We start from the raw sequence: 15,522 nt of genomic DNA, 5'->3' as shown, positions 1-15,522 counted from the left end.
TCAAATCAAATTCAGATCAAATTGTATTGGTCACATACACATGTTTAGCAGATGTTAATGCGAGTGTAGCGAAATGCTTGTGCTTTTGGTTCCGACAGCGCAGTAATATCTCACAACAATTCCCCAACAACTACCTAATACATACATCTAAAGGGGTGAATGAGAATATGTACATATAAATATATGGATGAGCGATGGTCGAGAGGCATAGGCAAGGTGCAACTAGATGGTATAAAATACAGTATATACATATGAAATGAGTAATGTAAGATATGTAAACATTATTAAAGTGGCATTATTTAAAGTGACTAGTGATCCATTTATTAAAGTGGCCAGTGATTGGGTCTCCATGTTGGCAGCAGTCTCTCTGAGTTAGTGATGGCTGTTTAACAGTCTGATGGCCTTCAGATGGAAGCTGTTTTTCAGTCTCTCGGTCCCAGCTTTGATGCACCTGTACTGACCTCGCCTTCTGGATGATAGTGCTGTGAACAGGCAGTGGTTCGAGTGGTTGTTATCCTTGATGATCTTTTTTGCCTTCCTGTGACATCGGGTGCTATAGGTGTCATGGAGGGCAGGTAGTTTTCCCCCGGTGATGCGTTGTGCAGACCTCACTACTCTCTGGAGAGCCTTGCGGTTGAGGGCGGAGCAGTTACTGTACCAGGCGGTGATACAGCCCAACAGGATGCTCTCGATTGTGGATCTCTAGAAGTTAGTCAGGGTTTTGGGTGACAAGCCAAATTTCTTCAGCCTCCTGAGGTCTGTGTGGGTGGACCATTTCAGTTAGTCATTGATGTATACGCCAAGGAACTTAATACTTTCCACCTTCTCCACTACTGTCCCATCGATGTGGATAGGGTGGTGCTCCCTCTGCTGTTTCCTGAAGTCCACAATCATGTCCTTTGTTTTGGTGACATTGAGTGAGAGGTTGTTTTCCTGACCCAACACTCCGAATGCCCTCACCTCCTCCCTGTAGTCTGACTCGTTGTTGTTGGTAATCAAGCCCCCTTCTGTTGTGTTGTCTGCAAACTTGATGATTGAATCGGAGGCGTGCATGGCCACGCAGTCATGGGTGAACAGGGAGTACAGGAGAGGGCTGGAAGGCACCCTTGTGGAGACCCAGTGTTGAGGGTCAGCGAGGTGGAGATGTTGTTTCCTACCTTCACCACCTGGGGGCGGCCCGTCAGAAAGTCCAGGACCCAATTTCACAGGGCGGGGTTGAGGTCCAGGGCCTCCAGCTTGATGATGAGCTTGGAGGGTACTATGGTGTTGAATGCTGAGCTGTAGTCAATGAACAGCATTCTTACAAGTATTGCATCGTCTGTGGACCTGTTAGGGCAGGATGCAAACTGAAGTGGGTCTAGGGTGGCCGGTAAGGTGGAGGTGATATGATCCTTGTCTAGTCTCTCAATGCACTTAATGATGACAGAAGTGAGTCATTTAGTTCAGTTATCTTTGCCTTCTTGTGTACAGGAACAATGGTGGTCATCTTGAAGCATGTGGGGACAGCAGACTGGGATAGGGAGCGATTGAATATGTCCGTAAACACACCAGCCAGCTGGTCTGCGCATGCTCTGATGTTGCAGCTAGGTATGCCGTCTGGGCCAGCAGCCTTGCGAGGGTTAACACGTTTAAATGTTTTACTCATGTTGGTGACGAGAAGGAGAGAGGGGGGGCCCAGTTCTTGTTAGCCGGCTGCGACGGTGGCACTGTATTATCCTCAAAGCGGGCAAGGAAGGTGTCCGTGATGTGGCTGGTTCTCTTTTTGTAGTCCATGATTTCCTGTAGGCCCTGCAACATGCGCCTCGTGTCTGAGCCGTTGAATTGCGCCTCCACTTTGTCCCTGTACCGGCATTTTGCTTGTTTGATTGCCTTGCAGAGGGAATAACTACACTGTTTATATTCAGCCATATTCTCAGACCTCTTTCCATGGTTGAATGTGGTGGTTCACGCATTCAGTTTTGCGCGAATGCCGCCATCCATCCACGGTTTCTGGTTAGGGTTGGTTTTAATAGTCATAGTGGGTACAACATCTCCAATGCACTTCCTTATAAATTCACTCACCGAGTCAGCGTATAGGTCAATGTTATTCTCTGAGGCTGACCGGAACATATCCCAGTCCGCGTGATCAAAACAATCTTGAAGCGTGGATTCCAATTGGTCAGACCAGCGTTGAATGGTTCTAGTCACTGGTACATCCTGTTTGAGTTTCTGCCTATAAGACGGTAGGAGCAAGATGGAGTCGTGGTTGGATTTGCCGAAGGGAGTGTGGGGGAGGGCTTTGTATGCATCGCGGAAGTTAGAGTAGCAGTGGTCCAGTGTATTACCCCTGCGCGTAGTGCAATCAATATGCTGTTAGAATTTTGGTAGCCTTGTTCTCAAATTTGCTTTGTTAACCTCTCTGGGCCAGTGGGACGTTAGCGTCCCACTCTATTCAACAGCCAGTGAAATCGCGTGGCGCGAAATACAAATACCTCAAAAATGCTATAACTTAGATTTCTCAAACATATGACTATTTTACACCATTTTAAAGATAAGACTCTCGTTAATCCAACCACGTTGTCCGATTTCAAAAAGGCTTTACAGCGAAAGCAAAACATTTGATTATGTCAGGAGCGTACCCAGCCCAAAATAATCACACAGCCATTTTCAAAGCAAGCATATATGTCACAAAAACCAAAACCACAGCTAAATGCAGCACTAACCTTTGATGATCTTCATCAGATGACACTCCTAGGATATTATGTTATACAATACATGCATGTTTTGTTCAATCAAGTTCATATTTATATCAAAAAACAGCTTTTTACATTAGCATGTGATGTTCAGAACTAGCATACCCACCGAAAACTTCCGGTATATTTACTAAATTACTCATGATAAACGTAGACAAAATACATAACAATTATTTTAAGAATTATAGATACAGAACTCTTTTATGCAAACGCTATGTCAGATTTTAAAATTGTTTTTTGGCGAAAGCACATTTTGCAATATTCTGAGCACATAGCTCGGCCATCACAGGCTAGCTAATTTGACACCCACCAAGTTTGGGCCAACCTAAACTCAGAATTACTATTAGAAAAATTGGATTACCTTTGCTGTTCTTCGTCAGAATGCACTCCCAGGACTTCTACTTCAACAACAAATGTTGTTTTGGTTCCAAATAATCCATAGTTATATCCAAATACCTCCGTTTTGTTCGTGCGTTCAGGTCACTATCCAAAGGGTAACGCGCGAGCGCATTTCGTGACAAAAAATGTCAAAATATTCCATTACCGTACTTAGAAGCATGTCAAACGCTGTTTAAAATCTATTTTTATGCTATTTGTCTCGTAAAATAACGATAATATTCCAACCGGACAACGTTGTATTCATTCAAAGAGTGAAAGAAAAAAATGGAGAAGTCTCGTGAATGCGCCTCTCAGTCTCACTGTCCCCAGGCAGGCCACTTACAAACTCTGCTGCTGTACTTTGCCCAGAGACAGGAGACACGTCATTCCACTTTCTGAACGCTTTAGAGAGCCAATGGAAGCCTTAGAAAGTGTCACGTAACAGCACAGATGCTGTAATTTTGATAGAGATGTAACAGAAGGACAACAAATTGTCAGACAGGGCACTTCCTGCATGGAATCTTCTCAGGTTTTGGCCTGTTTCTGGGCAGGAGTAGTAACCAGATTAATTCGGGTACGTTTTTTTATCCAGCCGTGAAAATACTGCCCCCTATCCCAAAGAAGTTAAACCCCTACAACTCATCCAGAAAGCCGCAGCCCGTCTGGTGTTCAACCTTCCCAAGTTCTCTCAAGTCACCCCGCTCCTCCGCACACTCCACTGGCTTCCAGTTGAAGCTCGCAGCTTGCCTACGGAGCTGTGAGGGGAACGGAACCTCCGTACCTTCAGGCTCTGATCAGTCCCTACACCCAAAGAAGGGCACTGCGTTCATCCACCTCTGGCCTGTTGGCCCCCCTACCTCTGCGGAAGCACAGTTCCCGCTCAGCCCAGCCAAAACTGTTCGCTGCTCTGGCACCCCTATGGTGGAAAAAGCTCCCTCACGACGCCAGGACAGCGGAGTCAATCACCACCTTCCAGAGACACCTGAAACCCCACCTCTTTAAGGAATACCTGGGATAGGATAAAGTAATCCTTCTAACCCCCCCCCCCCAAAAAAAATATATATAGATGTACTATTGTAAAGTGGTTGTTCCACTGGATATCATAAGGTGAATGCACTAATTTGTAAGTCGCTCTGGATAAGAGCGTCTGCTAAATGACGTAAATGTAAATGTAAATGTAATGTCTCACATCAACAGCATCTTCGCGGGTACCCAATTTGCATACAGATCCACAGATGACACAATCTCAATCACACTCCACACTGCCCTTTCCCACCTGGACAAAAGGAACACCTATGTGAGAATGATGTTCATTGACTACAGCTCCGTATTCAACATCATAGTGCCCACAAACCTCATCACTAAGCTAAAGACCCTGGAAAAAAGCACCTCCCTCTGCAACTGGATCCTGGACTTCCTGACAGGCCGCCCCCAGGTGGAAAGGGTAGGCAACAACACATCTGCCACGCTGATCTTCAATACTGGGGCCCCTCAGTGGTGTGTGCTTAGTCCCCTTTTCTACTCCCTGTTCACCCACGACTGCATGGCCAAACACGACTCCAACACCATCATTAAGTTTGCTGATGACACAATAGGCCTGATCACCGACAACGATGAGACAGCCTATCGGGAGGAGGTCAGAGAACTGGCAGTGTGGTGCCAGGACAACAACCTCTCCCTTAATGTGTTCAATACAAAGGAGCTGATCATCGTCTGACTGTAAGGCCAAAAGGCTCCTTAACAGCTTCTACCCCTAAGCCATAAGACTGCTGAACAATTAATCAAATGGCCAACGGACTATTTACATTGACATCCCCCCACCCCCATTCGTTTTTTTACACTGCTGCTACGCTGTTTATTATCTATGTATAGTCACTTCACCCCTACCTACATGTACAAATGACCTCCACTAACCTGTACCCCCACACATTGACTCGGTAGCGGAACCCCTGTATATACCCTCATTATTGTCATTTTAGTTTATTTGGTAAATATTTTCTTAACTCTCTTGAACTGCACTGTTGGTAAGTAAGCATTTCACGGTAAGGTCTACACATGTTGTATTCGGCACATGTGACAAATAAAGTTTAATTTGATAAAGTTTAGTTTGATTTGATTTGTATCTGCTTCATAAATTCCATTTGTTTGGCAGCTCTCTCCTTCTTTTTGTGTGAGGCATGTTGGGTTATGTGGCCCCTCATGAAGACCTTTAGAGCCTCCCAGGTCACTCCAGGTGATGGGGTGGAGGGTAGATTAGTTTCTTTATACAAGTCAATTTGAGCATTCAAAGAACCTGAAGTAAACATCCAATAATTAACTGCAATTAAGGATCCACCTACAAAAATTACTTAATTTACAAATGGGGACAAAGCAGAGATTCACATCAGACCTCAGATATCAGATTCACATCAGATATCAGTATGCTCCCAATTGTGCATGAGATGGGGGAGGCACCACAAGTTGTTGACAGAGCGCACAACAATCAAAACAAAAAAATGCACAGCAGGTAGCAATGTTAATCAAAAAGGTCTGTATGTAAACACAGCAACCTCCATTCAGGGCTGAAGGTGAGATGTCTCTCTCTCTCTCTCTCTCTCTCTCTCTCTCTCTCTCTCTAGGTGGTGGGGTTCTGTTAGTGGAGGCTCTACTGTTTGAGAACCGTCGAGGTCCGGTCATGGCTCAGATCTTCTCCCTCAACATGTTGGTCCAGACGGAGGGGAAGGAGCATCCTCCCTCTCAGTACTCTAACATGCTCTCCTTCGCTGGCTTCCACAACGTCCAGGTCTGTCGGACAGGGAAGTCCTACGATGCCATCCTGGCCATCAAATGAACCTGTCAGGCTGTTTAGACCATGAAATCTCTATGGTTTAGACAATGAAATCTCTATGGTTCAGACTGGATATCTTAGGAAGTATCTATCTTGTGTGAAGCCTCCTTGTTAGCAGTCTGTCTGCATGAACCTCACCCTTCAGATGCAGCGGACCCGATAGTCTCCTGGTGACTCTGTTATTGGCTAGCTAAGATGACATCACAGTGTTTTTGGCTTGCTAAGATGACATCACAGTGTTATTGTTTTTACTATTTTTTTCAGGGTCATGTCTTCTCCCTCAAATGCAAATATTTTTTTTTTCCGTGCATATAGTCTGTATATTATCTGAGATGTTATGGCATAGTGATGTTATTCTCACTTCAAATACGAGGAAAAATGTTGGCATAACTGTAAACTTACATTTTAAACTTGGTAATATTATACCTGTTAGTAATTTCCTATTAAAGGAGTTTTCTCACCAACAACCCATCGTACAGTTATGTTTCTACAGGAAACAGTGAGTACACTGGTACCAGAGGTCTGATACACACTAGACACAGGTGTCAGTTTAATGTCTATTCCATGTTGGTTCAACATAATTTTGTGGAAACAACGTTGATTCAACCAGTGTGTGGGCAGTCTCTGCTGTTAGAGCTCTCCTGCTCTATCTAGTGTCACATCTGTGCATCGATTCCTGAAGAACAATTATTGAAGTAGGTTGCTGTTCAATGTCCAGGGAGAAGAGAAGGCGTTTTTGCAAGTTAAGAAAGATATTTTCTGGGACCCATATCTAACCCCTTTTTTTGTGTAGGCACAAAACTACCTCCATACTTCCATAGATTTTTTAAACCGGTGACACTTGTGGGGGTCGTAGTGAGAGTCTCGTGTTCATGAGAGTAGTTTGTTGGCCAAACCGTTCGGACGCTACAGCCATATTCGTGAGAAGACTGATTTTCGTGATGTCTCATGCTCTGACCAACTCAGCTGTAGCTCGGCCTCCTTCCACAGCAGATGTGGAAGGCTGCTATAGACGGATGCGGTGGATTGAGATGCAGCCTTTGCAAAAAAACATCTTTAGCTTAAACTGACAGATTTTGATGGTCATTTTTTCATTCTGTTAATTAGATTGATACACCAGTGCAAGTAAAATTTGCCAATAAAAATAGAATATACAGCACTTGCAGATGGCAATAAAAAAACGTAAAAAGTTCATTTTCCCCTCAGGTTGCTTGAGAAAAACGTGTGAAGCATGTGCGCTAGTAAGCAACACCCCCTCAAGTGTGTGATTCAGCCTGTGACGTTCGTTCAGGTGAAGACTCTGGAGCTGATGGGGGACAACATCCCTGGGATGCAGCCTGTGACGTTCGTTCAGGTGAAGACTCTGGAGCTGACGAGGGACAACATCCCTGGGATGCAGCCTGTGACGTTCGTTCAGGTGAAGACTCTGGAGCTGACGAGGGACAACATCCCTGGGATGCAGCCTGTGACGTTCGTTCAGGTGAAGACTCTGGAGCTGATGGGGACAACATCCCTGGGATTCAGCCTGTGACGTTCGTTCAGGTGAAGACTCTGGAGCTGAAGGGGACAACATCCCTGGGATTCAGCCTGTAACCAATTTTCATACTTGAGAAAAAGTAAAGATAACATAATAGAAAATGACTCAAGTGAAAATCAGATACTCTTCTTTACTTCACCCAGTAAAATACTACTTGAGTAAAAGTAAAAGTATTTGGCTTTAAATATACTTAAGTATCAAAAGTAAAACTATCAATGCAAGTCCCAGGTCTGGGGCGTGCTACCTGTCCCAGACCTGCTGTTTTCAACTCTCTAGAGACAGCAGGAGCGGTAGAGATACTCTCAATGATCGGCTATGAAAAGCCAACTGACATTTACTCCTGAGGTGCTGACCGGTTGCACGCTCTACAGCCACTGGGATTATTATTATTTGACCCTGCTGGTCATCTATGAACATTTGAACATCTTGGCCATGTTCTGTTATAATCTCCACCTGGCACAGCCAGAAGAGGACTGGCCACCCCTCATAGCCTGGTTCCTCTCTAGGTTTCTTCCTAGGTTCTGGCCTTTCTAGGGAGTTTTTTCCTAGACACTGTGCTTCTACACCTGCATTGCTTGCTGTTCGGGGTTTTAGGCTGGGTTTCTGTACAGCACTTTGAGATATCAGCTGATGTAAGAAAGGCTTTATAAATAAATTTGATTTGATTGGATGAATCATTTCAAATTCCTTATATTAAGCAAACCAGGCGGCATGATTGTCTTGTTTTTTAAATTTACAGATTGCCAGGGATACACTTCAACACAATTTACAAACAAAACACTTGTGTTTAGTGAGTCCTCCAGTTCAGATGCAGTAGGGATGACCAGGGATTTTCTCTTAGGTAAAAATACTTTAAAGTACTAGTTAAGTACTTTACTCCACTGTGTGTGCATGTTTTTTGCGGGGTAAAAAGCATGAACGTGGCATTGCTAGCTGGCTTCTGACCTAACCATCCTACTTTACTAGCAAACTATATCAGGCAGCTTTAGATGCAAGTGGAAAACAAATGTTCTTGCTAGCTATCTATCTGATTTGATAAAGTAGCAAGCTAGCTAGCTAGCTAGCTAAGTGGACTGTAGCTATGTTTCTAGAAAATAACTATATATTTACTAGTTATATATTATTTTATTTTTGAGACTTTGATTTTTTGGTTTTGGTCAATATTTTCAAAGTGTAATTAAGACACTTTACAATAATAGTAACAGCTCTGTTAAATTATCCCATAGAACTTCACAGATTCGACATTAGACGTGGAATTAAACAAAGATGCCCAATTTCTCCTTTCTTGGGGGGGCCCGGCTAACCGGATGTTCGTTCCTGATTCGGCCTGGCCTCAGGTCCTGGAATGGGCTCACTCCTTCTATAAGAGCTCAGGGCCAGACCCAGATGCAGATGGTTTGAGTGTTTGATATTTATTAGTTCCAAAAGGGGTAGGCAAGAGAATAGTGGTGGACAGGCAGAAGGTCAATACCAGATCAGAGTTCAGGAGGTACAGAGCGGCAGGCAGGTTCGAGGTCAGGGCAGGCAGACTGGTCAGGCAGGCAGGTACAGAGTCCAGAAAACAGGCAAGTGTCAAAACTGGGAGAGAGTGAGAATATGGACCTAGAAACCGAAGACAGAGGATTGTGAGACAAGGGCTTAATCCTGGACACATGAAAAGTGGGGTGAACACGGAGGGTATGGGGCAACCACAGACGGACAGCAGTGGGACTAATGACTTTAGAAATGGGGAAAGGACCAATGCAACGGGGGGAAAGTTTACGGGATTCTACCCGGAGGAGTAGGTCCCGAGTGGACAACCATACCCTCTGTCCGACCCGATAGCGAGGAGCCAGAGTCCGGTGGCATTCAGCTTGTTGACGATACCTGGAGGTGGTCTTGAGAAGAACCACCCGAGTTCTTCTCCAGGTATGCCGACAGCGGCGCACAAACATCTGGGCTGAAAGTATGTTGTCTCCACTTCTTGCTCTGGAAAGAGTGGGGGCTGATACCCCATGGGGCATATGAAGGGGGATAGTCCAGTAGCCGAGCAGGGGAGAGTGTTCCTGGCTTATTCCATCCAGACCAGTTGCTGACTCCAGGTGGTGGGGTTACTGGCAACAAGACACCGGAGTGCCGTCTCCATATCTTGATTGACTCGCTCCGACTGGCCGTTAGATTGGGGATGAAACCCAGAGGACAGGCTGGCTGACGACCCAATAAGAGTGCAGAACGCATTCCAGAATTGGGACGAGAACTGAGGACCCCGATCTGAGACAATGTCGACCGGAAGTCCATGGATTCGGAAGATGTGCTGCACCATGAGCTGGGCCGTCTCCTGGTCTGAAGGTAACTTCGGAGAGGGATGGAGAATCTGTCAACCACTGTCAGGATGGTGGTGTTGCCATCTGATGGAGAAAGCCCAGTGACAAAATCCAGGGAAATATGGGACCAGGGGCGATGAGGGACAGGGAGTGGCTGTAGGAGGCCAGATGGAGCTTGCCGCGGAGTCTTGCTTTGTGCACACACCATGCATGCGGCGACGAAGGCTGAGACAAAATCATTGTCACGTGGTTAATCATAAAAATCTGAAGTAAAATTATGAAAATCTAAACGTTTAAATGAAACTAATGCGAGAGCCTCTGCATATGGACACAGTTATACACTGTGATCCATTGGCTGCTAAAGAAATGAGAGCATATAACTCAGAGATAGCCTATAGGCCAATGCAGCAGTAGACCTAGAATTTCCATAGAACTCAGAGATAGCTTATAGGTCAATGCAGCAGTAAGCCTATAATTTTCATAGAACTCAGAGATAGCCTATGGGCCAATGCAGCAGTAGGTCTATAACTTCCATAGAACTCAGAGATAGCCTATAGGCCAATGCAGCAGTAAGCCTATAACTTCCATCGTCAACAAAGTAAAATACATAGGCCTAAAGCCGACAAATAAAAACAGTAGAAAATATCCTGATAAATTATGATTCTTTCAATGACATTCATCTCTCTGCTCCGCCTGTCTATCTCCCTTTCTATATATATTGACTTGACCTCTTGCTAGCAAACTTGCAACATTGTATCAACTAGCTTATTCCAGGCCCTAAAGTTTCCTGTGCCAGTGAGCTTGGGATGACGTTTCCACTGATGACGTTTCCACTGGATATATGGGATCATAAGATCATGATAGTTTGCTCTTTCACACCGATGCTTGGTGATTCTCAAAGCCAAGTGTGTTGGAAAGATTTTTCAAATACTATAGAACTATCATTCGCAATGGATGTTAAAAAAACAAACTTTGTGAGGTAAAGAAAAAAATCCTGAGAAGCTCAGCTTATTAGTGGTGGACGTGTTGAGTTAAGACAATCAGAAATCAGACATTGCCAAATGGGCACTTTCCTACATTTGCATGCAGCAGGCCTGGTAGGGCTACTTCTATGTGTGCTTATGTGCGCATGCGCCCACAATGTTATCAGGAGAAACCAGACACATTCTCATTGCTGGTTATGAAATAAACAACAACTTGTCTCTCACAAGTGTAGCAGGTTGTGAACTCTACAAACAACATTTCCACTCTGAGAAAGAGAATGGTAAATGACTGAAATTAATACATGCATTAACAGAAATGTATGTAACCAAATGAAGAGGGATTAATGGTACATTTACTAGGCCTAAAGGTGACATACACTATATATACAGCAGTATGTGGACACCCCTTCAAATTACTGAATTCGACTATTTCAGTCACACCCGTTGCTGACAGGTGTATAAAATTAAGCACACAGCCATGCAATCTCCATAGACAAACATTGGCAGTAGAATGGCCTTAATGAAGAGCTCAGTGACTTTCAACTTGGCACTGTTATAGGATGCTACCTTTCCAACAAGTCATTTTACCAAATTTCTGCCCTGCTAGAGCTGCCCCAGTCAACTGTAACTGCTGTCATTGTGAAGTGGAAACATCTAGGAGAAACAATGGCTCAGCCATGAAGTGGTAGGCCACACAATTACACAGAATGGGACCACCGAGTGCTGAAGTGAGTATAAATTGTCTGTCCTCGGTTGCAACACTCATTACCAAGTTCCAAACTGCCCCTGAAAGCAACATCAGCACAATAACTGTTTATCGGGAGCTTCCTGAAATGGGTTTCCATGGCCGAGCAGCCGCACACAAGCCTAAGATCACCATGTGCAATGCCAAGCGTCGGCTGGAGTGGTGTAAAGCTTGCCGCCATTGGACTCTGGAGCAGTGGAAACGTGTTCTCTGGAGTGATGAATCCCGCTTCACCATCTGGCAGTCCGATGGACGAATCTGGGTTTGCTGGATGCCAGGAGAACGCTACCTGCCCGAATGTAAAGTCCCAACTGTAAAGTGGAGGAGGAATATTGGTCTGGGGCTGTTTTTCATGGTTCGGACTAGGCCCCTTAAGATTTTGCTTCACTGGAACTAACGCTACAGCATACATTGACTTTGTAGACGATTCTGTGCTTCCAACTTTGTGGCAACCGTTTAGGGAAAGCCCTTTCCTGTTTCAGCATGACAATACCCCGTGCTAAAAACCGAGGTCCATACAGAAATGGTTTGTCGAGGTCGGTGTGGAAGAACTTGACTGACAGCGTCCTGACCACAACCCCATCGAACACATTTGGGATGAATTGGAACACAGACTGCGAGCCAGGCCTAATCGCCCAACATCAACGCCCGACCTCACTAATGCTCTTGTGGCTGAATGGAAGTAAGTCCCTGCAGTAATGTACAAACATCTAGTGGAAAGCCTACCCAAGAGAGTGAAGGCTGTTATCCTCACTAGGGTAGGGGGCAGCATTCGGAATTTTGGATGAAAAGCATGCCCAAAGTCAAATAACTGCCTGCTACTTAGGTCCAGAAGCTAGGATATGCATATAATTGGTATATTTGGATAGAAAACACTCTAAAATTGTTTCCAAAACTGTGAGTCTGTGAGTATAACAGAACTGATATGGCAGGTGAAAACCTGAGGAAAATCCATCCAAGAAGTGCCTTTATTTTGAAATGCCTGTTTTTCCATTGAAAGCCTATCCACCATACAAAGACTTATGACGCAGTTCATGATCTCTATGCCTTCTACAACATGTGGCCAGTCTTAAGGCATTGTTTCAGGCTTTTACTCTGAAAAATGAGGGATAAACAGCACTTTCAATGAGTGGACAGTGGACATTTCCAGACATGAAGTCAGCGTGTGACCGGGAGCGCACCTTTCTTGTTTCTCCTTTTCTTTTGATGAAGCTTTTGTCTGGTTGAAATATTATTGATTATTTATGACAAAAACAACCTGAGGATTGAAGCTGAAGTAACATAGCTGAAGTAACATAGCTAGCTAACTATTTACTTCCTTATTGTGTAGTGGAGGATAAAAATAACTGTATGCCTATGGATGTGTAGCTAGCCACAGTATGTAGCCGATCTGTGTATGGACCCTAAAACGTTAGGTTCTGAACTAATATTCATACTAATATCCATGTCCCCAGTCCACATGGCCGTGATGCTGCTCCAGTTTCAACTGTTCTGCCTGCGACTATGGAACCCGGACCTGTTCACCGGACGTGCTACCTGTCCCAGACCTGCTGTTTTCAACTCTCTAGAGACAGCAGGAGCGGTAGATATACTCTCAATGACTGGCTATGAAAAGACAACTGACATTTACTCTTGAGGTGCTGACTTGTTGTACCCTCTACAACTGTGATTATTATTATTTGACCATGCTGGTCATTTATGAACATTTGAACATCTTGGCCATGTTCTGTTATAATCTCCACCCGGCACAGCCAGAAGAGGACTGGCCACCCCTCATAGCCTGGTTCCTCTCTAGGTTTCTTCCTAGGTTTTGGCCTTTCTAGGGAGTCTTTCCTAGCCACTGTGCTTCTACACCTGCATTGCTTGCTGTTTGGGGTTTTAGGCTGGGTTTCTGTACAGCACTTTGAGATATCAGCTGATGTAAGAAGGGCTATATAAATACATTTGATTTGATTTGATACCAATCTATGAACCTCAGCTATCATAGTTGTTGTATCAACTTCAAGTCTGAATGGCATTAATGAAGCCTATGGATAGAGTAGAATATAATAACTTTATTGTGCCAAGGATGCAAGTCCTATATACACATGTACTGTAGTTATTACCACGCATGAGATCCCCACATTGTAGCCTGTACATTGAATATATTCACTGATCATATACTCTTCCTTGGCAAATGCCAAGAGCGTGCTGGAGCTGGAGTGAGTAGTCGTGCTGTACTTCGCTCCGCAGGTAATATTACATTACATTACATTACAATGGAACGATTTGATTAGTGTAATGTTAGCTAGCTACATAGTTGTCTTTGCTGTCTTCGTATCAAAGATAAATGTATAGTTTAGAGTAACTATCGAGGTTAGCTAGCCAGCTATATTCGTTCGCAGCGACACAGTTTTCCAAAACAAAGTCAACAAAGTCAACACCACAGCCACTGCTAGCTAGCCAACTTTACCAACTAGCAGTACTGTAGAAACTTAATACATTACAATAGAACGATTTCATTATTGTAATGTTAGCTAGCTACATAGTTGTCTTTGCTGTCTTTCTATCAAAGATAAAGGTGTAGTTTAGAGAAACTAACAAGGTTAGCTAGCCAGCTATATTCGTTCGTGGCGACGCCGTTTTCCAAACAAAGTCAACACCACAGCCACTGCTAGCTAGCCAACTTTACCAACTAGCAGTACTGTAGAAACTAAATACATTACAACGGAACGATTTGATTAGTGTAATGTTAGCTAGCTACATAGTTGTCTTTGTATCAAGATAAAGGTGTAGTACAGAGAAACTATCGAGGTTAGCTAGCCAGCTACATTTTCAAACAAAGTCAACAACGCAGCCACTGCTAGCTAGCCAACTCTACCAGCGAGCAGTACTGTATCATTTTAGTCAATAAGATTTTTGCAACGTAAGCTTAACTTTCTGAACTTTCGAGATGTGTAGTCCACTTGTGTAGCCAGCAGGACTGACTTTGTGTTAGCTAGCCAATGTTTAATTACTTCTGCGTTATGAAAGGAACTAGACACGGACACGTATGATCCATTAATAGTTTGTTGTAACCAAGTATTGGTGCTAACCGTGTGTTATTGGATGCTAGCATGCTAGTTAGCTACGGCGTCATAGGATACGGGGCACTGGGTGGGTTTCACGGAAGAATACTGTACCAAGTTATCTAGCTGAATAAACTAAGTTTGAGCCTATTCCTGGAAACATTGAACCACTGTAGTTTACATCAATTATCATTTCTAAAGTGGAAGTTGGAAGAGTTATATCTGAGTGTTTCAGTGAATGGTTAGTGAGGGAGGCCCTGCTCTCTCGCTTCCCCAGTTGTTTAGTTAATTTTCATTCCAATCTCCTTTGTATTAGCGTAGCCTTTTCTGTAGCCTGTCAACTATGTGTCTGTCTATCCCTGTTCTCTCCTCTCTGCACAGGCCATACAAACGCTTCACACCGCGTGGCTGCTGCCACTCTAACCTGGTGGTCCAAGGGGGGACGACCCACGTGGAGTTCCAGGTCTCAAGGCACAGTTCATCTCAGCCTATGCTACCCTCCAGTCCCTCGACTTCTTGGCGCTGACGGACACATGGATTACCACAGAAAACACTGCTACTCCTACTGCTCTCTCCTTGTCTGACCACGTGTTCTTGCACACCCCGAGAGCATCTGGTCAGCGGGGTGGTGGCACTGGAATCCTCATCTCTCCCAAGTGCACATTCTCTCTTTCTCCCTTAACCCATGTGTCTATCTCCTCCTTTGAATTCCATGCTGTCACAGTCACTAGCCAATTCAAGCTTAACATCCTTATCATTTATCGACCTCCAGGTTCCCTTGGAGAGTTCATCAATGAGCTTGACGCCTTGATAAGTTCCTTTCCTGAGGATGGCTCAGGTGACTTGGTGACTTTAACCTCCCTACGTCTACCTTTGACTCATTTCTCTCTGCCTCCTTCTTTCCACTCCTCTCCTCTTTTAACCTCACCCTCTCACCGTCCCCCCCTACTCATAAGGCAGGCAATACGCT

At 44.5% G+C, this 15,522-nt stretch overlaps 1 protein-coding gene across 2 annotated transcripts in view; it reads left to right on the top strand.

Moving 5' to 3' along the window:
- The window catches only part of asmt2 (acetylserotonin O-methyltransferase 2), a 58,993-nt gene extending 52,589 nt beyond the window's left edge, over positions 1-6,404 (top strand). For both annotated transcript variants that reach the window (XM_029712579.1, XM_029712580.1), the window contains one exon: positions 5,729-6,404. In XM_029712579.1, coding sequence (XP_029568439.1) covers positions 5,729-5,940 — 212 coding nt within the window. In that variant the 3' untranslated portion in view covers positions 5,941-6,404. The remainder of the gene's footprint in view (positions 1-5,728) is intronic.
- Positions 6,405-15,522: the final 9,118 nt, after the last annotated feature.

This window comes from Salmo trutta, chromosome 25 (genome assembly GCF_901001165.1).
Source record: "Salmo trutta chromosome 25, fSalTru1.1, whole genome shotgun sequence".
NCBI classification, from domain to species: Eukaryota; Metazoa; Chordata; class Actinopteri; order Salmoniformes; family Salmonidae; genus Salmo; species Salmo trutta.
This window is presented reverse-complemented; position numbering and strand designations above follow the sequence as displayed.